This window comes from Aristolochia californica, unplaced genomic scaffold (genome assembly GCF_029961685.1).
Source record: "Aristolochia californica isolate CCGP_79_NKW_82.1479 unplaced genomic scaffold, dmAriCali1.0.hap1 SCAF_7, whole genome shotgun sequence".
Classification (NCBI taxonomy): domain Eukaryota; kingdom Viridiplantae; phylum Streptophyta; class Magnoliopsida; order Piperales; family Aristolochiaceae; genus Aristolochia; species Aristolochia californica.
Window position 1 is genome coordinate 686582 of NW_027182268.1, and position 26860 is coordinate 713441.

The 26860-nt window shown below is 37.7% G+C and overlaps 1 protein-coding gene across 4 annotated transcripts in view; it reads left to right on the plus strand.

The window, feature by feature from the left end:
* Positions 1-26860, plus strand: part of LOC137936146 (uncharacterized) — a 40547-nt gene that overhangs the window by 2357 nt on the left and 11330 nt on the right. For 3 of the 4 annotated variants that reach the window (XR_011109514.1, XM_068780703.1, XM_068780704.1), the window contains exons 2-17: positions 1434-1519; positions 1612-1788; positions 1923-2021; positions 2221-2304; positions 2432-2758; positions 4922-4985; positions 14178-14280; positions 15342-15451; positions 15534-15764; positions 15938-16188; positions 23307-23516; positions 24036-24242; positions 24377-24430; positions 24577-24642; positions 24729-24869; positions 24953-25003. Coding sequence is in view for 2 of the 4 variants with exons in the window: in XM_068780703.1 (XP_068636804.1) it covers positions 1434-1519; positions 1612-1788; positions 1923-2021; positions 2221-2304; positions 2432-2758; positions 4922-4985; positions 14178-14280; positions 15342-15451; positions 15534-15764; positions 15938-16188; positions 23307-23516; positions 24036-24242; positions 24377-24430; positions 24577-24642; positions 24729-24869; positions 24953-25003 (2261 nt within the window). In the remaining 2 variants the exon portion in view is untranslated. The remainder of the gene's footprint in view (positions 1-1433; positions 1520-1611; positions 1789-1922; positions 2022-2220; positions 2305-2431; positions 2759-4921; positions 4986-14177; positions 14281-15341; positions 15452-15533; positions 15765-15937; positions 16189-23306; positions 23517-24035; positions 24243-24376; positions 24431-24576; positions 24643-24728; positions 24870-24952; positions 25004-26860) is intronic. The other variant, XR_011109515.1, reaches the window with a different exon arrangement.

Sequence of the window (26860 nt, forward strand, 5' to 3'; positions counted from 1 at the left end):
TTGGGAATACCCATTTCTTTGATAGCAGCTGCACTGATATAACTTGGGAAGTGTTCAGTGGCCAATGTAATCAAGAAGATTCTTTAGTTGAAGACCTAAAAGCAAGTGACCAGAACATTGTGAAGAGTCGTTGATTTCTCGGATGGAGATGAGCATATCTCTTTGTTGTCTTCTTTCAGAATGTTTAGGAATAGTGGATATGAGTGTGATCTACTACAAGTGCCGCACTCTTTTATATCTTTGTTGGATGGAATTTTTCTCTATGGCTTCAGTGAAGAGTTTGAATTAAGCTTATGATGTGGAGATTAACTGTAGCAGTTCCAAATGTGTTTTCCTTAATGCTTAACATTATGAATTCATTCATATGAAGTAAAAGAATCAAAGGTGCATGAAAAATGAAAAGTCCCAATGAATATTTCTCTTTGAGTTTGGCTGTAAAAATGCTTCATAGTGATTTCATGTTTGTATGCCTCTGCCTCCCTTTTAGCTAATAATCACTGTTTTTGCAACAAAAAAAAACACACGTTAACATTTTTTTTTTCTTTTTGAAATGGTGCTGAATTTTATTAAGACAAAAGCTGAAACAAATAGATTACAAAGGGGGGAAGCCTTCCCAAACAATGAGAGATTGTTGGGAGGTTCCAAATTTTGCCAATTTATCAGCCAAAGAATTGGCTGATCTAGGAATAAGATTCCAATTACCATGAATAGATGGCACAATGTCAGCAATACAATCAGTGATGGGCTAGTGGCGCCAAGGGGTGAGTTATCTTTTGAAAACCAACTGTTAACATTGAAAATATAATCATTGAATTATTGCTTCTCCCTATAATTTAAGAAAGAGAATTACATGATTGTTGAACATGGAATTTTTCTTACTGGGGTAATGCAACTAAGGTGGAAACTCTTAAGGTCTGAAGACTAGATAGTGTATCAATTATTATTGTTCAAAGAAGAATGCTGTCATACTTGTAACTCTGCAATCTTGTCCAAGCTATAGCAGGAATTTTATCTAGAGTGTTAAGAAGCTGGTCAGATGGATAACAAAAAGCTGCAATTTCCTTATTGGGCTTGTATTTGGAGGCTCCAGACAATGCTACAAAAGTGTGCATTTTCTCTGATTTTAGGGAATGGATTGACACTTGTAATATTACCTTTATTTTCCTTCTAAAGTTCTCAAGCTTATGTTCAAAAGCAGGAGAAAAAATCTGTAGCAGTAAATGCTGTTACACTATTCTTTTCGAGGCTTTGCTACCAATTCGGCTTATCATTGTAAATTTTTGTACTTTGTTCCACAAGTACAAAAATACAGTTGCCCTGTCATTTTTATTAGTCCCAGAAGGCGGTACTGGGATTTTGCTGTTGAAAGCTACAAATACAGTTGATTTTTTCTTGTTCCTGAAGAGCACCTTGTTTTCTGAATGATTTTGCAGGAACATGCAGAAATTCTTTCCATCCTATATGTGCAAGGGATGCAAAACACAGAATGGAGATATGGGGAAAATTTGGATGTGATAATGTAAGCTCTTGAGTGCAGCAAAACGTTTTTTCAAATTTCTCTAGTTTTATTGCTTTAGGCGTGATTTCAAGCTTGTTTAACACGTTCTCTAGGTTGAATTGAAGGCCTTTTGCTCAAAGCACTCAACTTCTGAGGACACAACTGCAGTCCTTCCTTCACAAAATCAAGTTCCTCTTTCTGGCAGTTGTGATTTTGCTTTACCCAAGCTTTTGCCTGTCCCATTACCTGTTAATGGATTACACAAGTTGAAGCTTGAACAGGAAGACAAGGTAAACAACTAAGAAGCCTTTTTTATTGTTTTGATATCAACTCAGAAGCCAGTTGTGATAAAGTGGGAAAAATGAGATGGAACTGGAACAAGATGCACCTTTGCTAGACTAATATCAGAATCTGGGCATTTCAGGAATATGTCAACATGGAGACACATGGAACTGTTACGAGGGATAATGTTGGGGATTCTCATTCATCTGATTCGCTTAATGTTCCACTAGTTTTGAAAAAGGTACTTCAGTACACTTCTTTTGCTGATACTGCTTTATCACTTTTCTGAGATCTTACCTTTTTTATCATGGCCTGTGCATAAAAATGCAATACTTTGATCTGGTCGGTGAATCTTTATCGGTTATCTACTGAGGTATACCAGCCCTCATTTTGTACAGATATAACCATAAATCTGTTAACTTCCTGTTTTAGCTTTGCAGTTAATTGATCAGGGGAAAGTTAAAATTAGCAATGTGGCAACGGAGATGGGTGTTTCTGCTGAGTCTCTTGAAGAAGCACTTAAGGTGATTCTTTTTATTGGTTAGATTAGCTACCTATCATAGATTTACATTCTTTTCCTTAAAAATAAAATAAAATCTTGACATAATTCACTAGTATTATTATGGAAAAGCTTATGTATTAATTTTTCAGGGTGACCTTACCTTGTTTCCAATCGAGTGGAGGATAGGAGTAATCAAGTGGCTACGAAATTCTGCCCATATGGCTACCTCTGTCCAAAAGTCAGCGCTTCAAAGTCATGATGGCCTTGCAAATACTGTTAACGTGAGGGCAGAAATGGGGGCAAATGTAAAAGATATTAATGAGACAACTCTTTGCTCATCTGGGGTTCAAGAGAATGGTTGTCCTGGTACTTTTGTCTGTCAGAATTGGACTTGTGATAGTCATGGATTATGCGAGAATGATGAAAGAACTGTGGACCAAGATAGTGTCTCTGAAGCACCAGAGTATATGGGAGAGGTATTGATATTTAAGATACAAATACTTTCAAATGAATCTTATGATCATTTCAAAAAAATAAATAAATCTTATGAGATACATGTGGTCATCAACAGTTTGAATGTTTCTGTTTGACTTGTGGATATTTCGACGTTTCTTTGTATCATTGATTTCTATTTTTTTAAAATAAATAGTTGATTTTTTTTACTTATAGAAGCTGGATTCATTTTTCCGATTAAGTAGATAATGATTTGCTATATGTACCTATCATTAGCTGTCTTCTCCCTTTTCTTCTTCCTTTTTTTCCCTTGGAACAAAAGTTGGTTTCATCTTCTGACCATGTTCAGCATGCAATACTTCCTGTCTAACTAGAAGTATTGCTCTTTTTCTTACAATATTTAATTAGTAGGCTATGAATCCACGGTATCCCTGACAAAATTTAATACCCTAATTGTTCTGAGTTGTGGATATCCAGTTTACACTGTGAATCCTGATTTTAGTTTCCGAACTTAAAAAAAAAGCTTTGCAAGTATTTCAAAGTTCGTCATTTGCCAGCCTCTTATTTGACTGTACTTCTCTGTCATAATGAAATAAAAAGGAACTGGAAGCTGGACAGACTTCAGCTGGTCTTTATATGAGATGTAGCAAACCAGATTTCAGCAACTCAGACTCTGAATATGCATCCTAAGAAGTTACAAAGTTATCTGGATAAGATGAGAATGTGGATATGGACATACTGCAAAACAAGGAGAACAAAATAAAAAAATGGTGTCTTAGAAAACACTTCAGAGTAGCACCTGTGATTGAGAAAAAATGAGAAGAAGTCATTTGAAATGGTTTGGAAATGCTACGCTTTAGCCCGCTACTACCCTGGCCAGTGGGACTTGGTCGACGTGGATATAATTTGTGAGGAAAGATTTGATTTGTGGCTGACATAACAAATTATAGATAGAGTGGAGGAAAAGGATTTACACTTCAGCATACTGGGAGCAAGGCTTTGATGACAGTTACAAATAATTTTCATAATGGTTTTGATGACAATGATTATGATGTCTCTTCTCACAGAAACCTACAAGTTCCGGTTGTGTTTTATTGGATTTTGTTCTATGATTGTGGTTAAAATGAGAAATAGATTCCTCCCCTTGTAATGCTCATTTGAGCTTTTGACTTAGCAGAGTTTGTTCTATGATTGTGGTTAAGCTGAAAAATTGAGTGGTTTAGCCCTCTAATCTTGAGCACCCTTTTGAAGAGGATCTTGTAGGTTTCCTGACACTCCTGTCATTGAGGTGACTGTGGCCTTTTTAGAGGTGATTAGGTGATATCCTAATGCCTGGACAATTTCCCAGTAACCATTATTTCATTCGTCATGGGTGTTGCTCCAGAAGTTAATACTGACCTCCAAGGTTTTAGGATATTTCTAGGCAACTTGCTTTTATTAGTTTCATATGCCTAGCTCTTGTTTATGATTAAATTGCTGACTACTAGTTCAAGAAGGCCCAAGTTTCTGTGATTATTAGATTTGGTTGGTTTTGCTGGCAGTAAATGAGGAACTATAAAAGATATCTGATATGGTTGACAATTTTGGCCCACAAGTACACACAGTTAGGAAGGAGAGAACATGTACTAAGAACATAATTTAGAGGTCAAGAGTTTTGTTCATATCTCTTTCTTGTGGAAGGTTAAGTGTAAATTTTTTTAGTTGGACTTGTAAGACATATGTTGATTACACAAAAATGCAGTTAGAGCAATATTTTCCTTTTGTTATTTGTTCACCGGGTTCTTCCACATTAGAAAGCTATTCTGCAATCCAATAACGGCTTAAGTATTTGATAGGTTAATTTGATATCACTTCCTCAGCACTTTCCTTAGTAATTGATGGTCATTCATGGTTTTCTTGAAGAAGTCCATATGAGATAAAACCATGTCAGCATGAGTGGTACCCTTTATGGGGATATAGAATTTTAGTATGCTTGTTCTGGTTACTTTCTTTCACTTTTTGTCATCTGGTGTTAGTTGATGTGGTATCTTTCTGCAGCTGATTTGTCTCGTACAATGTAGCTTTTTTGTGAACTCATTGGAAGGCTAAACATCAAAATTAGGCAACTTTTATAATTCAGAATTATTCAGTTATCAATAATTGCTGTTTGAGCTTGCACCTGACTTTTCTTTTACATTTTCTGGCAGATGGCAGGGTCTGCAGGTGAACGAGTGTTGAATTCCTCCCTACGTGAATCTCCCAATAATGAAGGTATTTGTCTTTTTCATAAATTAGCTTTTAAACTGAGTTTATCATTTTTGATTTTTTATTTCTGTAATGATCATTGTGTTTGTGTCTTTCTAGTTCTCAATAGATATTTGTTGTTGGCCAAAGTGGCTTACCAAGAGTGGGGGGGGGGGGGGGGTTAAATCATGCAAATTCACAATTTCAATGTAAAGTAAATAAGCACACACCTTAGGAGACAATTTTTTATTTATTTTTATCAATGTTCTCCTAATGGTATTCACTGTCCAAAAACCCTTGGTTGGGAAATTCCATTATTTCTAAGCTCTAATAGTTAGAATTACCACAAAGAGATTTTGGATCTCTTTAAGCCACATGTAGCTTACACACTTTTTACAATAACAATGTTTCCAAAAAATTGGTCGTAGATACTAGCTCAAGTTGACCCTTTCTATCTAGATTGACCTTTCACTAGTTAAAAATAAAAGAAAGGAAAACTTACACCCTTTACTTGGAGAGTTCCTTTTCCTTGAGGGATCCAAACTTCCACTTCTTTAATAGCACAATATGGAGTGAGGGAGCTTGTCTAGAATGCAATGTAAGAAAAAGAATAAAAAGAGTAGTGAATTTTTCAACTCTTTCATTCTAAAGCACTTTTGAGAAGTTTTTAAAGTTTGACGAGGTTTTGTCAATAAATGCTCATTCACTGACTTTTTTTTTTTTTAAATGCTCATTAACTTCTCTATGTGTGATTTTGTGGGGTATTTATAATTTTTCTTAGCCAAACTAGCCCTTTTTTGTCTGTTTGCAAAAACCAGTACATTGATAATCAATCATTGTAAAGTGATCAATCATTGTCCGGGGATGATCGATCAGTCAGAATTCCCTTTGGCTATGCAATGCAAGTATGATCAATCAATATTTTTTTTTTTATCGATCATGCTTTATATCCCTGATTGGTAAGATTCTGTCTGATTGATCAATCGTGTGGGATGATTGATCATTCCATGTAAAATTTGCTTGCCTAGACAGTATTGATTGATCAATCTAAATGAGATGATTGATCATGCGTTATAGGATGATATGGTTATGTTCTGGATGATCGATCAATCGACTATGGTTGATTGATCAATTGATTATTGCTGATCGACCATGTTTTATAGTCTTTGGCCTTTACACTCTTGGATGATCGATAATTGGCAGAGGTTGATCGATCATTCCAGTGCCAGTTCAACTAAGTTGACTTTAAAAGCATGTGAATGACTTTGTTGAAGTGCTTTCACATGTTCTAAAAGATGTCTATTTATGTTCCTAAGCATGTTTATATGCAATGTATGACCTAAAGCTCCTTATTCACTATTGTACTCAAAGAAAGGAGTTGTGAAATCTCACCTATATTTGTGACTGAGTTTTGACATATGACATTAGATTGTAGTCTTCTCATTGTCTTCTTTTTTGTGGGGGCTTCTTCAAGAGACATTCTTCAATGTTGCTTGAGGTCTTGAGTAGGTTTAATCGTTTTGAAGCTTTATACCTTGAGATGCATTGACTTTTAAAGGTAAAGTATCTGCAATATTTAGTTTTTCAAATTGTTAGATCAATTAAGTTTTGTTATTATCAAATCAAGAAGGGAGTCAACTTATGGTCAGCAATCTCTCCCTTTTTTTATGATGACAAAACCTAACTTTGGAAAAATAAAAATATGCATTTCCCTAAGGTTTGGAGCAAAGTTAATTTACAATTTTGACATATGCTCTCCCTTAATCGTTGTATAGATTGGTTGCGAGACTGCTTTCTTATGTACTCCAAAATCAAGTTGTACCTTCTAAAAAATCGCCTTCATCTAGAAGATGTTTGCGGTAGTAAGCTTTGAAAATGTGCCCTTCCTCGAATTAAGGACCTGCGTGATGATCTCCATAATCACCCATTGAGGCATGCCGAGGTCCTTTATCTTGACCTCGTAGGAGCTCTCGGTTGTCTGGCTGAACATTCTTGAATATTCTGCGGGAGGTTTGGGTGAAGATCTGTGGGCCAATTCTCCTTCATGTATCGAGTCATGCCCATGAAGGATGTGCCAAGGAGGTCATTCAAGTTAGTAGATTGAATGGATATCGTCGTATTTTTCATGTATGAAGAGAGCTTCAAATTTTGGGGCCCAAGCTCCTCCATCTCGAGATTCAAATAAAATACTTTTACAAGGATGGAGTAAACGAGTTCTTCTCTCTCCAATAGACCTCTATAGGGTTTAAGTAATCCCTCAAACTCTTCAATCTCTCTGTCACAAAAAGATACATGTACTCTACTCGGTTCCACAATACTCATTGAGACAAAGCACGAAAAATACCTTCCCCTTTGTTACAGTGTGTGAAAATGCTCGCCAATTCAGCATTTCTTCACAAACATCGCTCTCCTTGATGGGGGTTTTCTTCTTAGCCACCACCTTTGTCGACACCATGCTTGAAAAACGAGTTTGGGAGAGATTTAGGCAAAAATGAGGGTTTATCTTCTGAATCAACAGAAAATGGGTAAAAAATCGAAAGAAAATGGAGTTTTGGAGCTTTGGAGCTTTGAGGATTCTTTGGAATAGGGTATGGGAATGATTTGGAGTGAAGAGATTAGGTTAAAAATCGTTTGTCTCTTCAACTCCTCAGTCCGCTCCCTGAATGATCAATCAATCATTTTTTTTTTCTTTGAAATAGTGCTGAATTATATTAAAAAGTTACAAAGTGCAGAATTAAATGGTGGGGGGACCGTCCCAAACAATGAGAGATTGCTGGGAGGTCCCGAGTTTAGCTAATCTATCAGCCGAGGAGTTAGCTGATCTAGGGATATGATTCCAAGTATAAGAAATGATAGATACAATATCAAAAATAGAAACGAGGGTGGACCAATGACGCCAAGGGGGAGAGGCAGAGCTAGAGCACTAACTGATAACAATTCTGGAGTTCCCTTCAATGAGTAACTTTCCATGCAGACGGTCCTTGAAGATTTTTACTCCATGGAAAAGAGCAGTCATTTCTGCGGTGTTGGAGTTCGCAATACTAACCGGCCCCGCAAGGATATATTAGTCTCATCTCTGTGATTTATGTAAACTCCCCCTGCACCCTCTGGTCTCGGGCACCCCAAAGCGCTATTGTCAAAATTTAGTTTGTCGCAATCACTAGGAGGAGGAATCCATTCAACCATGGTAGGCGCCTTTTGGGGACCTGCCATATGAGCCAGAAGACGCCAATTCCAAGGAAGGGAGATACTTGCGTGGGGGGCAAAATCCTTCCTGGTGTGCAGCCAAGGTTACTAAACTTGAGGTTGAAGCGATAATTGTTTTGCTCAAGCCACAAACACCACAGGACGTGAGCGAGGCAAGCAGAGATAAGCAATTTGCCGATTCTAGGTAGACGAGTTCCCAAAATCATCTGGATTGTGCCAAAGAGGTCCTTGTGAGGGCCCAATTGAAAACCAATTTTCTGAAAGATGGCCATCCAAACTCTTCAAAACTAGTTGCAGTGGAGGAGAACATGCCGAACGGACTCCTCACAAACACCGCAGAGAGAGCAGGTACTATCAGGTCTGGTAAATCTGTGCTTGTGATGGTTATCTGCAGTGAGGATTTGTTCTCTAGTGGCAGTCCATAAGAAGAATTTAATGTTGTTCGGGACCGAGAGTCTCCATGCAACATAGGCCTTGTGCTCCGGCACGTTCAGGTCTTTTCCACTGATGTGGGAGTAAGCAGAGGCAACCAAGAAGATACCGTTAACACTAGGCTTCTAAATCGACTTGTCATGAATCCGGTCCTGAATGATAACACTGCTGAGGCTGGACAAGAGCAAGCAAAAGGCAATGACTTCCTCATCATTCAAACCCCGACTGAAGATGAGGCTCCAAGACTGATTGTTCCACGTATCGGCCACTGAGCAGGACAAATCTGCAGAAATCCTAGGGAGCCCGAAGTATTTGTCAATGAGAGGGTGTGGGCCGCACCACTCATCAGTCCGAAAAAAGAGTGTCCTCCCATTCCTAGCATAGAAGGACGTTGTAGTCTTGAAGGTAGGGAGCAACTTGTATACAAATTTCCTGATAATTGGAGACAAACGGCGGGGAGTGGCCAATGAGCTGAAGTGAAAAGATCACCATACTCCTCCACAGGCCGCAATGTTTGGTATTGAAATTCCAGATCCATTTGAGGATGAGGGCACATTTCATATCTTTAGTAGGCCGAATGCCTAGACCACCATGGAATTGAGGGAGACAAGCCTCCTTCCAACTGGCAAGATAATATTAGAAGTCGTCTTCATAACCTCTCTAGAGAAATTGCCGACGAATAGAATCAATCTTAGAACACATCGAGGCTGGACAATGCGTTAAGGATAGAAGGTAGTTAGGCAGGCCCGCCAAACACGTTTTCAATAAAGTAAATCTGCCTACAGTGGATAAGATCTTGCTCTGCTAAGTAGCAAGCCTCTTCTCGAACTTTTCAATGAGTGGGGACCAAAGAGTGGCAGTGGGACGAGTATCAAACAAAGGAAGGCCCATGTATGTAGATGGCGTGCTGTTTGGAGTGCATCCCAAAAACTCGGCCATATCTTAGGGAAGCGTGCCATCAATATAATAACCAAGCAAAATGGTTTACCTCCAATTTATATTTGCTCTGAAGCCAGCTCGAAGAGGCCAAAAATGACCTTTAGTTTTCTGAGTTAATCCATAGTGCCCACGCCGAAATATATGGTGTCATCTGCAAACTGAAGAATCGGGATGTCAAAAGCATCATGCTCGGTTGTAGGGAGGAGCCAACCAATCCCTTTGGCCGAATACATCAAAGAGGAGAGATATTCAACCACCACGTTGAAGAGCAATGGGGATAAAGAGTCGCCCTGACGGATGCCGCAGGTTCCTTTGAAATAGCCACACACCGTCCCATTAAGGAGCACAAAATAACTGGCAGTGGAGATGCAACTTTGGATCCAAAAATGCCATTTTTCTTTGAAATCCCGTTTGCCCAATAGAGTGTCCAAAAGACGCCAATTAACCCTGTCAAAAGCTTTTTCAAAATCCAGTTTGAGGATAAACCGAGGGAGTTTCAAGGTCTTGAAGTAGTGGAAAAGTTCGAGACTAGCCATTGTGGAGTCAACAATATTTCTCCTTTTGATAAAAGCGCTCTGGCCCTGATGAATGATAATAGGCAGGACCGCCCGAAGACGGTTGGTGAAAAGACCACCCGGTGAATGATCAACCAATAGGCATTGATCGATCAATGACCTAGTCAGAATGACAGAAATGTAATCTTTTGATTTCCTCTTCACTCTTTTTGCACTACAAATGTGGGAAGTGTTGATTTGGGTACCCAAGTTTGTTTGATACCATTTTCATTCTTAACTTGCAAATGGGCATAGTGACCCACTTCATTGCAATTGTGGCATCGAATGTGAGGAATGAGAGAGAACTTCTTCATTTACTTTTTCTTGTTCTTCCCAACTTCCCTCTTGGGTGTGGATTTGAGAGATAGAAACTGACTTACTGTTCTACGTCTAAGCTCATCTTCTCAAATGCAAGTCTATCACATGATAGCTTGTCTATCAATCTATTTTGGCTTGAGGCATTTGCTATATGACTTTCATTAACCTCCTTTAAGACAATAAACTCTTCCTTGAGTTTTGCAATCTCGTGTAATTGAGCATTGCATTTTTCTTTGTATTTTCTAAGAGTAATTCAAGTTCAGTTTCATGGCAAGCTACTTATTGAAGGAGACTTAAAGGTTGTCATTGGTGCTTATTGACCTATCACTGATTGTATTGCTGACATTGTGTCCTCAATTCATTGTAATTAGAATCTCATTCATAGATCAACCAACTCCTTAGTTGATAAATTGGCTAAATTCAGAACCTCCCAACAATCTCTCATTGTTAGCTTTCCCCCTTTGTAATATGCTCATTTGAGCTTTTGATTTAATAAAATCCAGCATCAATTAAAAAAAATAAAAATAAAATAAAAAGCTTAGTTTTGTAACCCGAGTCACATACCTCTTCAGAAGTGTGAGACTTATCATCATTGTCTTCAATTGCCATGAGTCCAACATCACTTTTTTCTTTTTTGGAGTAGTTAGACTCGTCATTCATAGCATCCTAAGTTGAGATCAATACCTTCTTCCTTGTTCTTGGGATCTTTGCTTGTGGATGAGGTACTTCATTCAAGGTTTGGACATTTGTTCCTTCTATATCCTGGTTTCCCACACTCAAAACAAAACCCACTTTCCTTATAAGATTTGCCATTTTGAGTTCAATGTTGGTCTTTTCTGAATTTTTTTTTTCCTATAAAATTCTTTGAAGATGTCTAGTGATAAAATTCATTTCATTGGAGTGTTTTTTTCACTAGAGTTGCTTTCAACACTCATCTTGGCCTTTAGAGCAATGATTTTCTTTTGGGTCGCTCTTCCTTTCCATTTCATATGTGAGAAGGATTCCTAGTAGCTCTTCCAAGCTCATAGTTCTGAAGTTTGTATTCTCACGAATGGCGGTCTTCCTCATGTTTCATGACATTGGAAGTGCCTTAAGAAGCTTGTCTTTAATAAAATTCACCTCATTGGAGCTTTTTCCGCTAGAGTTACTTTTAACACTCATCTTGGCCTTTGGAGCAATGGTTTTCTTTTTGGGTCACTCTTCCTTAATTTCTTGAGGTTCCATCTCATATGTGAGAAGCTAGTACCTCGTCTGAGCTCATAGTTCTAAAGTTTGTATTCTCACAAATGGTCGTCTTCCTCATTTTTTCTGATTTTGAATGTGCCTTGAGAAGCTTGTTGTTTTGTCTATATAAGGAGATCTCTTCTCTTAGAATATTCAACTCATTTATAATATGAGTGAACCTGGAGTTAATCTTAGCTATTGATGCACTCGGTTTCATGATCGATTAGTGAACTTCCTATGATTGATAATGCTTTATGTCCCCGACTGGTAAAATTCTATTTGATCGATGAATCGTATGACTTTTACATTTAAACTCTAGTTTTCTTGTTGTCTTCTTCCTTGTGGGTGCTTCTTCAAGAGATGTTCTTCAATGTTGCTTGAGGTATTGAGTAGGCTTGATCATTTTGAAGCTTTAGACTGTAAGATGCATTGACTTTTGAAGGTAGAGTATCTAAAATACTTAGTTTTGCAAATTGGATAAGAGTAAAGAGAGTGTAGCATTGAGAGTTGTGACCAACTTCCCAGGAAATTATGTGTTGGTAGTTAGCATGCAGATGTAGCTAATGTCTTTTGCTGACATCCTTGCCTGAGGTGGTGCTAACCTCAACTTCTTATGTAAGAAGTACCATGCCTCTTGGGGAAATTATGTGACGTTTTCTTTTTATGTTTTTTTGGCCTTGTATCTTTTCCTGTCGCTAAAATTTCATTCTTCCAAAATATGTGGCTAAGTGATAAGCTTATCGTTTTCCAAAAAAAGAAAAAAAATAGTGACAAGTTAATGAGCTAATAGGAGTGGCCGACAACCTGGCTTCTAAGCTTGCTAGAATTTTGATATTCTGTTTGTTGGCTTTGGCACTTGATACACTATTAATGAGTACAGTATGGGTGCATACCAGATAACTTGTCCTGTTGCTAAAATTTCATTATTTCAAAATATATGGCTAAGTGATAAGCTTTTCGTTTTCCAAAAAAAAGAAAAAAAAAATAGTGACAAGTTAATGAGCTAATAGGAGTGGCTGACAAACTGGCTTCTATGCTTGCCAGAATGTTGATATTCTGTTTGTTGACTTTGGCACTTGATACGCTATTAATGAGTACAGTATGGGTGCATACCAGATAACTTGTGGTAAGGTCCAGAAGTATTACTTGTACAACACTGATAAGAGTGAACTAACTGTTATTTTGTTAGGTTCACCTAAATGGAGAGGAAGCTATTTGATTATTCGAGACAGCAACCAACTCAGATTTGTCGTACTACTCACGGTACAAGGAGATCCAAAGAATGTTATTGAAGTGGGCTTCCTCAGTATCTTGCTGTGGAGGCCTCCCTGTTTCTTTGATTGTTAAAAACATTAACTGAGCAGTCTCAATTTTTTTGTTAGAAATTGTACTCACTGTAATGTTTTAGTGTGGGTTATACCATATCATTGTGAATTCTCTTTGTTTTGTCCTTCAGGTCTCCATTATTTGCTTTTTTTGTCCCCATTACAAGACATTACCCATCCACCTTTCCCTTCCCATCCCACCTCTTGAGAAAAAGGGCTTAGGTGTTGTTTAAATTGGTTTTTTATTGTTCATTTCTCATTAGAAACAGGAGCTGGAAGCCAGTGAAAGAGCTGATGTTTACCATTTTATTGCATTCTCATAAGAGTTATGGTTATGCTATGAAAAGTTTAGTCAGATGTATCGGAGGAATGTTGGCTGAAGTTACTGACTTTGTTAGTGTAGGTGGTTTTATTGGCTTTGGGAGTTTCTCATGATATTGTTACGTAGTGTAAGTTTTCAGGAGTCTTAAGGTAGAATATCTCCCAAGTTTCATGTAAGGATGGAAAGGATCCTGTTTCTCACATATTACATCTGACCAAATTCCTGATCCACCAGAAACCTGGTTAATTCATTGTCAAAATTTTGAATCTACATAATTTTTTTGGTTTATATGTTGATCGGCATGTTTGACATTCCTCCGAGAAAATTATTTTTCTTGTGACACCTAGAATGGTTTATTGTAGATACGCTGGATGTTGGGATACACACTGGAACTAAGGCTGAGCATATTGAACAATAAGAAAACTAACATATTGTGTATTTGCTCGGGGTCAATCTGTGTATAGTTTCTAATGTACTACTTAATTTGCATAAAATTTTTGGGTTTCTGGTGGTGTAGAGAGAGAGAGAGAGAGAGATAGAGAGAGAGTAGCTAAAAACTTTCCACTTGGTCAAACCTTCAAAATTCTGAAGGCTACAAATAAGAGAGTGTGGTGCTTGTGGTGGTAGATAGCTATTTTGAAATCTTTTAGAGTGTGAATATGTTGCCTCTTGATTTGATTTAAGAGGGATAAGGAGAGGGAGAATATTTGACTCCACCTGGACAAATCCTGCAAAACTCTGAGATGAAGGGGACAAATGTCAGAGAGTCTGCTGCTAGATTGCTATTTGAATTTTTTGGAGTGTGAAAAGGGATGATTAACTATATTTCCTCTTGATTTTGATTTAAAAATTTCTAATTTTGAAATGTTCTTGGTGCTAATTTGCATGTCTTGGACAGGGACTTCTCTTCCTCTATCTTTGCCGGTACCCATTAACGGTCAAGCTGATGATGCTATAGCAAGTCCCTTGGTGAATTCTAGTAGAGAAGATAGAAACATCAAGTAAGCTCTAAAGGTTGTTTTATTTCTCTGACACCTACTGAAATGGTGTTTTCTAGATCTCTGGAAACATTGAATCAGTCTCGTGTTTTAAGGAAAGTAGCCTCCTTTACAAAAAAATTCTACTCTCTTTGATGTTAGGATAGACTGTAGTTCTCTAAAGGTAAAAGATTATCATGTATTGTACATCATGATGATTCATCTCAGAGCAGGGTGGATTAATGTGAAAATGTTTGTATTAGTACAAAATTCATGAATTTATTTATTACCGTGAAATGTGCGCACTTTTTTTTTTTTGAGTAATAGTTGTAAATGCTATTAAGAAGAGTGAAAAGTACAATACCTGGATAAAAAGGTCTATTACCATCTTGAAATATGCGCTCATGATTGTTAATAATTACTCTGAAGTAATGGAGAAGGAAATTGTTAAATAAAACTATACCTGGAAAGTCTCATTGTTTTTTCAAGTTAGGGTTTGCTTTTACCATCTGTGCACCATTGCAGATCATCATCATAGGGTCACCTATATGGAACATCATTCTTCCTTTTGCTCCATCATTTACTAGGTTCTCTGTTCGGTTCTCTTGAAGTCTGTCATTCTTCTCTCTTTTTTGGTTTTCTTTTTAACAGAAAACCAAACCTACAAATAGGACAGACTTTCATTTGTTACACAAGCATCACTATCTGCAGTCCGAAAAGTAAATGTTTATAAATGTCAAGAAAGTGCGCAAGGAGGTAATGCAGCAACTTGATAGGTTGGTCAAGATGCAAGATTGTATTCCTGCATATGATTGGTGGTCACGATGCAAGTTTGTATTCCTGCAGATGATTGGTGGCAGCCTTTTTGTTTGGTCTTTCTTGCTTTTAGACTGTTTAGCTTCTCATTTTGCATGATTTTCCCATTAAAACTATTCTGGATTCTGTTAAAAGCTTTCAGAATAGGAGTGTAATATGTGCTCAAAAAAATATTAATGCAATTGGAAATCTTTAGTCACACTGCTTTAGTGAGCTCAAAAACTCCTTTGATGCAGCTTCTCTAATCTGAAATGCTCAACAATGTGCAGTGGTGGGCAGCTACCTCTGAGTTCTTCTATTCATCCATTCATCAGCATTAGGCTGTTGCAGAGACAGGACCATCTCTTTACTGGGGAAAGAATGATTCTGGACTGCAACGGTAAAGTCCTTCTTATGTCTTTTTCTTGAATTGTGTTGATCTTGGTGACTATTAAATAGTTTCAAGTGCACTTGGTGGGCAGGTCAGGTGGAGAAAGCTACAGAGGCAGCCTTTAGTGCCGGAACTGGTGGGTATCACCATTTAACTTGTAACGACCCAAAGGACACTAGCATCTCAACATTGGGGGAGCAGATGGCTAATTCCAAGAATATGGGAATCTTTGATCTTTCCCCTGAAGATGAGGTTGAAGGAGAAATTCTTTACTTTCAGAATAAACTACTTGACCTAGCTATGGCAAGCAAGTGTCATTGTGGTTGGTCTCTTTCTGTTTGTTTGTAATACACATTGATTTAAGTCATTGGTTCTGTTTATTTACTTGTACGGTTTAACATATTTCCTGTTCAAGATATTCCTCAATAAATCCATGAAGACTTAATAACAATCTGCTGCTGATTATTCTTTTTCTTCCTTGTGTACTCTCGGCAGAATATTTGATTCAGAGAGTGGTCAGGAATCTACCTCATGAGTTGGATGCGTTGAGGAAGCAGAGGTGGGATGCTGTTATTGTGGATCAGTTTCTTTGTGAGGTCAAGGAAGCAAAGAAACAAGGGAGGAAAGAGAGACGACATAAAGAAGCTCAAGCTGTTCTTGCTGCTGCAACTGCTGCCGCTGCTGCATCTTCTAGGATCTCATCTTTTAGGAAAGATGTGCATGATGTTGTGGCTCCACTTAATGAGGTTTTAGTTATCTTTTTGATATTGAACTTTTGAAGAAGTTAAAACTGCTGTCATTAGGCCTGGCTCAACTCTCTGAAACAAGCTGTTTTTTTTTAAATTTTAATAATTATTATTGGTTTTCTTCTTCCTCCTCCTCCTCCTTCTTCTTCTTTTTCTTCTTCTTCTTCTTCTTCTTCTTCTTCTTCTTCTTTAAAGAAAGAAAAGAAAGGGTGAACATGCAGCTTGAAGCATATGTTAATCTTTGGTCTTAAAAATAGTTTAGTGAGTGGCTAGTTAAACACTTGCAATCTCCATCATCCCTTTTCCGTTTTCTTGAGAATTTATTAAAAAGCCAAGAAAAAAGAGAGCAAATCAATATGTGAAAATTATGGAATAAGAGGGATTGAGAGAGGAAGGAGGAGAAAAGAGAGAGAGGGAGAGGAGACGGCAGCAAGAGAGATCAGTTTCTCATGATTAGGGTTCTGGTTGACCCGTGATCTTCTTTTATAGCTTAAAAATTTCTACAAGGACAATAATGCCCCTACTCACTTTAGCTCACTTAAACACTTATAACTCCTACATTATGCCTCCTAATTACATGAAACTTGAACTACATAAACTATCAAACATATTGAATAAGATAAGACTATTCATAGGAGGTGTAGACAATGAAAAATTACCAAACTACCCTTCTACAATATTTTCCAACATTCCCCCTCATGTTGGATCATAAATATCCATGAGCTCCCGCTTGTTACAAAAGTTCTGAAATTCCCTTTTGCCTAGTGCCTTGGTGAATATATCAACAATTTGACCACTAGACCGGATATAGGATCCTTCTTCATAATTGCAACTTTGACAAGGTGACAACCCACTTTTATGTGCTTGGTTCTTTTATGAAAAACTAGGGTTTTCATTAATGAAAATAGCTGTTTGATTGTCACAGTACATAGTCATAGGCCCACTGTTTTGTAGATTCAATTCCCATAAACTGATCTCACCCACATCGGTTCATTGGTTGTATGAGCCATAGCTCTATATTCAACTTTGACACTGGAGCGGGCCACCACATCTTGTTTCTTACTTTTCCAACTTAATAGGTTTCCACCTAAGAACACTTAGTAGTTGGTAGTTGATAATTCTGTCCAGTTTAGACCAACATAGTCAACTTATGAGTACACTTCAATCTTAAGATGATCATGAGGCTTAAAGACCAACCATTTTTAGGAGAACCCTTTAGATATTTTAGTATTCTCTGAGCGACTTTAAGATGTATCTTTTGTGGACGATCCATGAATTGGCTTACCACACCAATTGAGAATTATATGTCAGGATGGGTAACTGTAGCATAGATTAATTTTTAAACTAACATTCGATACATTTTTTGTCTTTGATTTCATTATTGTCCTCACTATGAAGGTCATGACCCACTTCCGTAGGAGTCTCTACTAAGTTTCGCTCCTAATAGACCATATTCCTGTAACATATCAATGACATATTTTCTCTGAGTGAGTACAAGTCTTGCTTTGCTTCAGGTTACTTTTATGCCAAGGAAGTACTTTAGGGGACACAAGTCTTTGGTTTGAAAATGTTGGAGAGATATAACTTTACTTCTTCAATCCCTTTTTGATCACTTCCAGACAGAATAATGTTGTCCTCATACACTAGCAGGTCAACAACACCCAACACCCTCTTCATTATAAACAGAGAATAATCACAATGACTTCGAGAGAATCCATATGACATAATTACCTGATTGAATTTCTCAAACCACGCCCTTGAACTCTGTGTAAGTCTATAAAAGCCTTTTTGAGTCTACACACTTTCCAAATCTTTCCCTGAGCAATGTACCCATAGAGGTTGCTCCATATACACCTTCTCATTGAGGTTTTCATACAAAAAGTCATTCTTGATATCAAGTTGAAATAACAACCAGTCTTGGTTAATTGCAATAGAGGCAAGAACACGTACTGAAGACAGACGAGCCACAAATGAGAAGGTCTCAAAAACATACACTCCATATGTTTGTGTATTGCCTTTGGCTACCAGTTGTGCCTTGTATTGTTCAATAGAACCATCAACCCTATATTTAACAGTGCATACCTTGCGGCACCCAAAGATGGTAGTTCTGGAGAGTAAGTCACATAACACCCATGTGCTTCTATCACATAATGCCTCCTTTTCAGCATTCATAGCTGCTGTCCATTGAGGTGATAATAGAGCCTCCTGTACAAAAGAAGTAATAGTACATGAGGACAAAGACTTGGCAAACGTTTTGTTTTGGTAAGATAAAGAATCAAATGAGACCAAATTGGACAATGGGTGTCTAGTGGACTTACAAACACCTTTTTGGAGGGTAATAGGAAGTTCCAAGTCACTTACCTTAGAATCAACAAACGAAGAGGACTTTTGGTTTGGCGAGAGAAGAGTTTGTGTTGGGCGCTCGGAAGTATGTCTTCTATAGTACTCTTGTAGTGGTTTCTCTATAGGAACTGCTAGTGAGTGGGTAAGACTATCTTCTACAGGAGTTGGTGCAACAACTTCCTGATTTGGAGTGATAGGAGAAGTATCTCTAACATTAGTAGAGAAGAAGGGAACATTTTCAAAGAATGTCACATCAGCGGATACAAAAGTTTTCCTTATGGATGGACAAAAACACTTGTATCCCTATTGTGTACAAGAGTATCCCAGGTAGACAAATTTCAGTGTAAGAAGATTATTTATATATGGCTGAACCAAAAACATAAATCAAACATGCACATCCAAACACTCGTGGGGTCAAGGTATGTATGGAAATTGATTGTGCAAGCAGTTGGATGGGAATTTTTCCCAAGGACATGAGAATGCATTCTGTTAATAAGGTAGCACGTAGTCAATAGTGCATCACCCATATAATGTTTGGGAACATTCATATGAAGGAGCATAATATGAGCAACTTCCAATAGGTGGTGGTTTTTACGTTCAACTACTCCATTGTGTTGAGGAATGAATACACTAGATAATTGGTGAATAATTCCATGAGTTTGGCAAAATGTATCAAACTTGTGATTCATGTACTCTAAACCGTTTGTCAGTGCGAAGGACATGAAAGATGCATTGAATTGAGTCTTTATTTCATTATAAAAGTTTTGGAATACAGTGACTACTTTAGATTTCTCCCTAGGAGATACACCCAAGTACATCTATTAAACTCTTTAATAAAGGAAAGTAAGTATTTATGACCAAAAACATTAGATACAAGACAGGGTCCCCATACATCTGAGTAGACAATTTCAAATAGACTTGTGCTTTCTGTTTGACTCAAGGGGAACGTACCCTGATGATGCTTGCCTCGCTGACATGTATCACACTGAAATTATATACTGGACAGAAAATCTAGAAATAGCCGAATCAACTTTGCTGAAGAAGGATGTCCTAACCATAGGTGTCACTGAAGTGGTGGTACTAGAGTCTGTAAAACATGTAAAGGAGGTTGTGAGTGTCCCTTGAGATGATAAGGTCCCCTCCTCTCACACCCTACACCAATCATCCTCCTTATCCCGAGATCTTGAAATACACAATAAGATGGATACAAGATTACTGAGTAGTTCATGGACTTGGTAAGCTAACTAATTACTGAAGTAGGACGCACATGGAGCTAGACATACTTGAATTAGCTAATGTAGCTATAGGAGTGGAAGATTGAACTACAAAGGCTGTAGAGAAGGTAGCAGTCAATTGGGCCATGTGCTGAAGCAACTGTTGTATTTCATTTGATGTTCTAGGTACAATATTCACTATAGGTTTAGGGGGTACATTAGTACTTCATGAACACGAGAGTTGACCCTTGTGGGTTTATCAGATTTTACTCAACACTTGTCAGAAAAACGGTTTGTGCGGCCACGATGAGCACATTTCTTGTTCGACCTAGCATTACCTCTTCGTCTACCTCTCTCTTGACTATCTCTTCCTCTGGCTTTAGTACTTCCACCTGTTCTCTTGGACAACTCTAAGGAACTCAAAAGTATTTAGTGTTGATACAAAAACACTAGTTACATCTTTACTTCCTTGGGCTACAATAGCATACTCTGCATGCAATATTCTGCTATAAGCTATGGATAAGGATTGAACATCTTCTGAGGCCAATACTTGGTAGCGGCAAATTCTGGCCCTAAGCCATCTAGAAATTTTGCAATGTGCAATTGGCCATGCTGTTTTCTTGTTTCCCTTTCATTAACATTATTGTTTGGCTCCTAAACAGAAAAGAATTCAAAAAATCCAGTGATTCGAACTTCAGAGGAAACTGGCAGTCTATTGCTGGGATGTCTCTGCCCTCTCGCCCCCCTACTATAGCTACATGCCCCCCCCCCCCCCCCCAACTCAATTTTGATGGAAGTGATCTTGGCTGCCCTAGTCTAGCGGGGTTCGGTGGTGTTATCCATAATGGAAATGGCGATCTCCTCTTCTCATATGCAGGTCCCCTCGGCAACTCAGATTCTACCACTGCAGAACTCTCTGGTCTTTTGCATGGGTTCAAAATCTTCTCTAGCCACCTCTCTGGTCCCCTGTTTATTGAAGGCGATTCAAAAGTGGTCATCAATTGGTGTGCTAACCATGGTCAACCCCCGTGGCGCCATTGGGATATGTTTAATGAAATTTGTAATTTATTTTCTCATTTAAACTGTAAATGGAACCACATTCCGCGCTCTGCTAATCACCAGGCAGACTCTCAGGCTAAGGCGGGTGTGTCTCTCCAACACTTTGTTGTGGAGTCAGGCTTCCAAAGCTAGGTTTGTATTTTCCTCCCCTTGTTGATCAATATACGCACTTTTATCAAAAAAAAAAAAAAAAACATTATTGCCGCCATGACTATGCCCTCTCATGTCCCTAATATGACAATGCGGTCTCCCCTTCTCCCCCCCCCAGCCACTTCAAGTTGAACTTCAACGGTAGTGCCTTTGGCTGCCTTGGACCTGTTGGCTTTGGTGGGGTGATTCACAACAAAAACAGGTGCCTCCTCTACTCCTTTGCGGCCGTGTATCTGATTCCACAACCGCGGAGCTTGCGGGGTTGCTTCATGGCCTCTTGATCTTTTGGGACCTTCTCTCTAGGCCCCTAATCATTGAAGGTGAGTCCAAGGTTGTCATTGACTGGTGCGTGAAACAAACCTGTCCCCATGGCAGCACTAGGATACTTTTTTTTTAAATCTGTAATATATCTTCTTACCTAAATTGTAAATGGACCCACACACATAGATCTGTCAATCACTTGGCAGATTATCATGCTAAAAGGGGTTCATCTCTCCAAAGCTTCGTTGTGGAGGATGGCCCATCACGTTAGGTTGTCTATCCTCCTTTTTTTTTTTTTTTTTTGAATAAACATTCACTCTTTCCATAAAAAAAAGTAAAGTGATGGAAAAAACTTATCTCTTGTAGTATACCAACCAACTCGTTGTAGTATTCCGTGATTGACTTTTGACCACTTTTGAGGCTAAACATTTTGGCATAGAGTTCATAAATACACGACAAGCTGCTCTTCTAAGCATAAACAGATTCTAAGGATATCCACATGTCCTTAGCAATGCCACAATTCATAAATTGATTTCTTAACTTGGAATCCATGCTGTTAACTAGCCAAGTCATAGCCTGATTGTCTTGGGGTTCCCAGTCGTCATTCAAAGGAGCAGGATGGTCATTCCTAATGAATTTAGACTTCTTTTTAGCCTTCAAGTATAATTTGATTGATCTTGACTAACTCAGATGGTTTCAGCTGTTCAGTCTCTCAGAAGTGATCATAATTGTATCTTTCCCTTTTGAGTTCCCAGAGTCCTTTGAAGGGGCAATAACATAACTGGAATCAGCCAATCCAATTCGACCTTAATTTTACTTTCCACACACTTCTACAAATCATAGTTATATGGATCCCACTTCGCAGATTAGGTAAGTGCAAAGATTGTTGCACCAACCATAAATATTCACACATTCCATAAAAAAACCACAAATATGAATTAATCAAGTTCTTATGCAATTAAAATTGCAAAAAGACACAACCCCCCACCCCCCCAAAAAAAAAAAAAACACTAGGGCTGTTGTCAACAGGGTCCAAGATGACACAGGCAGAGAACCCAATATGGGGCGTGCACAATGCAAAAAAGAGTGATTTTCCACTCAATAAACCCTGGTGGGGTAGTAAGTCATAAAACTGCTCAAACAACAATATAAATCATTGACCCTAGGATTATGGCAGAATAAGAACATAAAAATTAAGGTTTTTACCAACCAGTTAATGTAAATTTCGAAAAATCCCCTTTCTAGGATGTGGCAGGCTTCAATGGAAAGAATTGGAGAAGAATAAAGGCTTCCAACCAAGATCTACTGCTCTGATACGATGTGAAAATTATGGAATAAGAGGAATTGAGAGAGGAAGAAGGAGAAAAGAGAGAGGGAGAGGATACGGCAGCAAGAGAGATCAGTCTCTCATGATTAGGGTTCTGGTCGACACCTAAAATTTTTTTATAGCTTAAAAACTTCTTCAAGGACAATAATGCCATTACTCACTGAAACCCTTATAACTCTTACATTACGCTTCCTAATTACATGGAACTTGAACTACACAAACTATCAAACATACTGAATAAGATAAGGCTATTCCTAGGAGGTGTAGATAGTGAGAAATTACCAAATTACCCTTCTAAAATATTTTCCAACACACCACGAGGGGAAAAAAAAAAAATCTTAATATGAAAAGCTACGAAGGTTATAGTCTCGGATGAGCAGGTCTTTCTGAAGTCCAACTGATGATGAGTGTCAAGCTCCCATTCCAGAAAAAAAAGGGACACAGAAAGAACCACCAGGGCCATACCCGCTTCGTGTGGGCTACAACTTGGCTTCTGTAGAATCATAATGAGGTGAATGTGATCAGGATGTTGAAAATCATTAAGGATGGTGAAAATCATTATGGATTACTCTTTTTCATTTCCCATGGGGAGTGAGTATAGAGATGTAGTGTGAGCTTGTATTTGTCTCAAATTATCTTTTACTTTATTTTTTATCCATTCGCAGAATGTTTCTGACAAAAATAATGAATTGCATCACTATATGTAGTGTGTGTCAGTGATGCAGCCGTTTTACTCTTAATTATTTTTGGCTTATTTCTTGCAGAGCCTGCACAAGACAAACATTACTAGCTCGAGAGTGGGGCTTTATTCTCAGATAACATCACAACCCAAGGACTCTAGGATGGCTGTCCAGAAGGCTTCTTCAGAACTTTCAGTATTTCCAATAGATTTTAAAGACCATTCTCGTGTTTGCGACATTTGCGGAAGGGGTGAAACAATGTTGAATCGCATCTTAGTTTGTTGTAACTGCAAGGTTATTACAAGTTACTCTGCATTATTGCTTTAATTTTTTAAATTTTTTTGTGAATGTCTACTGCCTTTTGATAATATATATATTTGCTCTTGTTGTTAGAACTAGCTTGCGACATTAGTTTCGTTAGAACCAGACTGTATTGATGTGTGGAGGTGGGTTCAGCTGGAATTTTTGTTTTGAAACCAGTAAAACTGGGAAAATAAGAGAAACCAGATGATCTGGCTACAGATTAACTCGCCAGCTGGGGACCGAAAGAAAAAAGGTGGGTGGGGTGCACACTCTTCCTGTTTCTATCGCAAAATTGGGCCCCCACCCTCCCTGTCATAGCCAATGTTCCTCCCTCTCTTAAATATTATACATGATCTTATGTTAATATATAACGTCCCTAAAGTATTTATAACAACTTGGTTGAACTGGTTTATTGATGATCTGTCCTTTTTCTACAACATTTATGCCAATTAGTTCTGGAGCTTTGCATTAGTTGATATAAAGCTCTAATTCTAAGATTTGCTTTGACAGGTTGCTGTTCACATTGTTTGCTATCATAGTCTTAAAGATCATGTTGGCCCATGGTATTGTGAGCCATGTGAGATGCTCTCACAGTTGAGAAGCCCAAGTGTGCCACCTGTAAATAATAACGAGAGGTTCTGTAGCTTATGTGGTGGGACTTCTGGAGCTTTTAGAAAGTCCAGTGATGGGAAGTGGGTTCATGCTTTATGTGCCGAGGTAATTTCAACAGTGAGATTATTTAACTCTTGGATTTGTTTATTTCAGATTTTCACTTTAATTCACCTTTTTCTTTTTATGAAATTTAGTTTACCTATTTGACTGTTCATTTGTTGTAACTATTGCTATTTTAGTGGTTATTGGAATCAACATTCAGAAGAGGACAACCGAATCCTGTTGAAGGGATGGTACGAGTATTTTATTGCTGTTCCCTTGTCAGTTTCTCCTAGGATTCTTACTGTCATTGCTTTTGCAGAACTTTCTTCCAACATAATTTCTTCAGTTGGATGTGACTATTAAGAATTTATTTATTTTTCTTACTTTTTGGTGCCAGGATGTCCTTCTAACAGAAAGAGATACTTGTTATATTTGCCATCAGAAGTTTGGTGCTTGCTTGAAGGTTGGGAAGATTATATCTTCTTTTATGTATTCCTTTTGGCTTCGTTTCCTTCTGTTTATATAACTCTTGTCTCTCTTGTCCTGCAGTGCAGTTATGGTCATTGTCTGAGCACATTCCATCCCACATGTGCTAGGAATGCTGGCCTTTACATGAAAGTAAAGATTGGTGGGGGCAAGTTCCAGCATAAGGCTTATTGTGGAAAGCACAGCTTTCAGCAGAGAGAAAAGGTATGTCTACAGTTCTTGAGGAATATTCATCTTACTTGACAAGATGCAAGATTTTATCTGTTGGCTTCAATCAATTTGTGCAGGCGGAGACTAGGTGTGTATTGGAGGAGCTTCGAAGAATTAAGCAAATACGGGTCAGTATATCTCTACCCTGGACCAAGTGATTTTTTTTTTTTATAAAAAAAAGAGTGGTTTCTTGTTGCAGTTTGCTTCTAGTCTGTTGAGTTTTTGTCAGAAAACAATCCAAACCCAAAAACTTTTCTCTAGTTTAATGGGAAAACCTTTGGACACTTTCAGGAAACATCTCAAAAAACAACTGGAAATTTGAGGAAACTCGTACTAAAATTTTATGAAATTTAGTTTGAAAATTTTGTTTTGTATGTTATATATTTAATTAAGATAAGAGATTAAAAATGGAAAAAAAGAATTGGTCGATCAAAATAAGTTTGTTTATTAAGTATTATGTATTTTATTAGGTAATAAAGTTTAACTTTATTTGATGATTTTTTGTCACATAGAATTACCATTAATTAACTACTTAAATATTTTTTCACCAAATTCATCAGATGTTTCTTGTTCTGTTTTTATCTTTTTCATATTAGTTTCTAACTTGTTCATTGGCTTAATGTCCCATAGAAGTTGCTCAAATGTTTCTTATCCATCTCTTTACAATACATGTTCTACATTTTTTTTTTTGCTGGATTTCCTGTTTCTGTTTTTTATTTTGTGTCCTGTCGCCCTCTCCAATTCCGGTAACCCTGTTCTTGCCCTGGCTCTTGGTAGCCACTGATAGTTTAATTCAGGTAGCTTATCAATGTCAATATTGATGTGTAATTTTGTGGTTCATCATGTTTTCTTTCTTCCTCTTGTTATTCATTTTATCCCCTTTATATATCTATATATATATATGTATGTTCTATTTTTCTGTTTATTCTCTAACCCGAAAAGAAAATCTTGTGAAGCTCTTTTGATTGGGAGAGTTGTTTCTTTTTCTTGTTTTTCCTAGTGAATGTCTTAAAAACTTGGTTATCAGAGGTTTTGTCATTTGTATTATGAACCATCATTAATCAGGATGGCTGTCTCAATCCTAATGTTTTTGTGATTAGCTACTCCATCCGTGTGGTTGCTTCATGCTTGGGTAGTAATCTCAGAATCATAAGCCTTTGTATATTTCTGAGATTCATTTTGAGGCAGGTCGCCCGTCTGTTCCCTATGATTGCCCAATGTACAGGCGTGCATATGGTGCTTATATCAATTATTAGTCCTTATCAAAATTTAGTTTCATATTCTCATTTATATGCACCTAAGTAAGAAGTACTAGTTCTTTTCAAAAAAAAAAAAAAAGAAAAAAGAAAAACTTATTTAGGGTGTGAATGCCTTTTTAGTGTGTTTTCTTATGTTAAAGGTGCATAATTCTTTTGGTTTTCACTTGCATGTCAGGTTAGTTATATGTATAATCCAGTTTGAGGATAATAAAACACACACATGTAATCATGGCAGTAGGCGAGTTTGGAGTTTGTAATCATGGCAGTTTGGAGTTTGGAGTTTGGAGTGCGTTGAATGCCACTGGATGGGGGAAAGAATTTGACCTCTTCTCTTATTTCTCACTTAAGTGACTTAATATTTATTTATGTCAGTACTCCTCATTACTCAAGACTCTATAACTCACTAATTACACATTATAATAACATGCAATCTGGATTATCAACTCCTACCAATCCCCCAATATATCCGTCACTTCTATAGAATGACTTTTTTTTTTTGAAATGATGCTGTTTTTTATTAAGACAAAAGCTTAAAAGAGCAAATTACAAAGGAGGGAAACCTTCCCAAACAATGAGAGATTGCTGTGAAGTTTCGAATTTAACCAATTTATCAGCCAAAGAGTTGGCTGATCTAGGAATGAGATTCCAATTACAATGGATAGAAGATATAATGTCAACAATACAATCTGTGATAGGCTAGTTGCACCAAGGGGGGAGCTGTCTTTG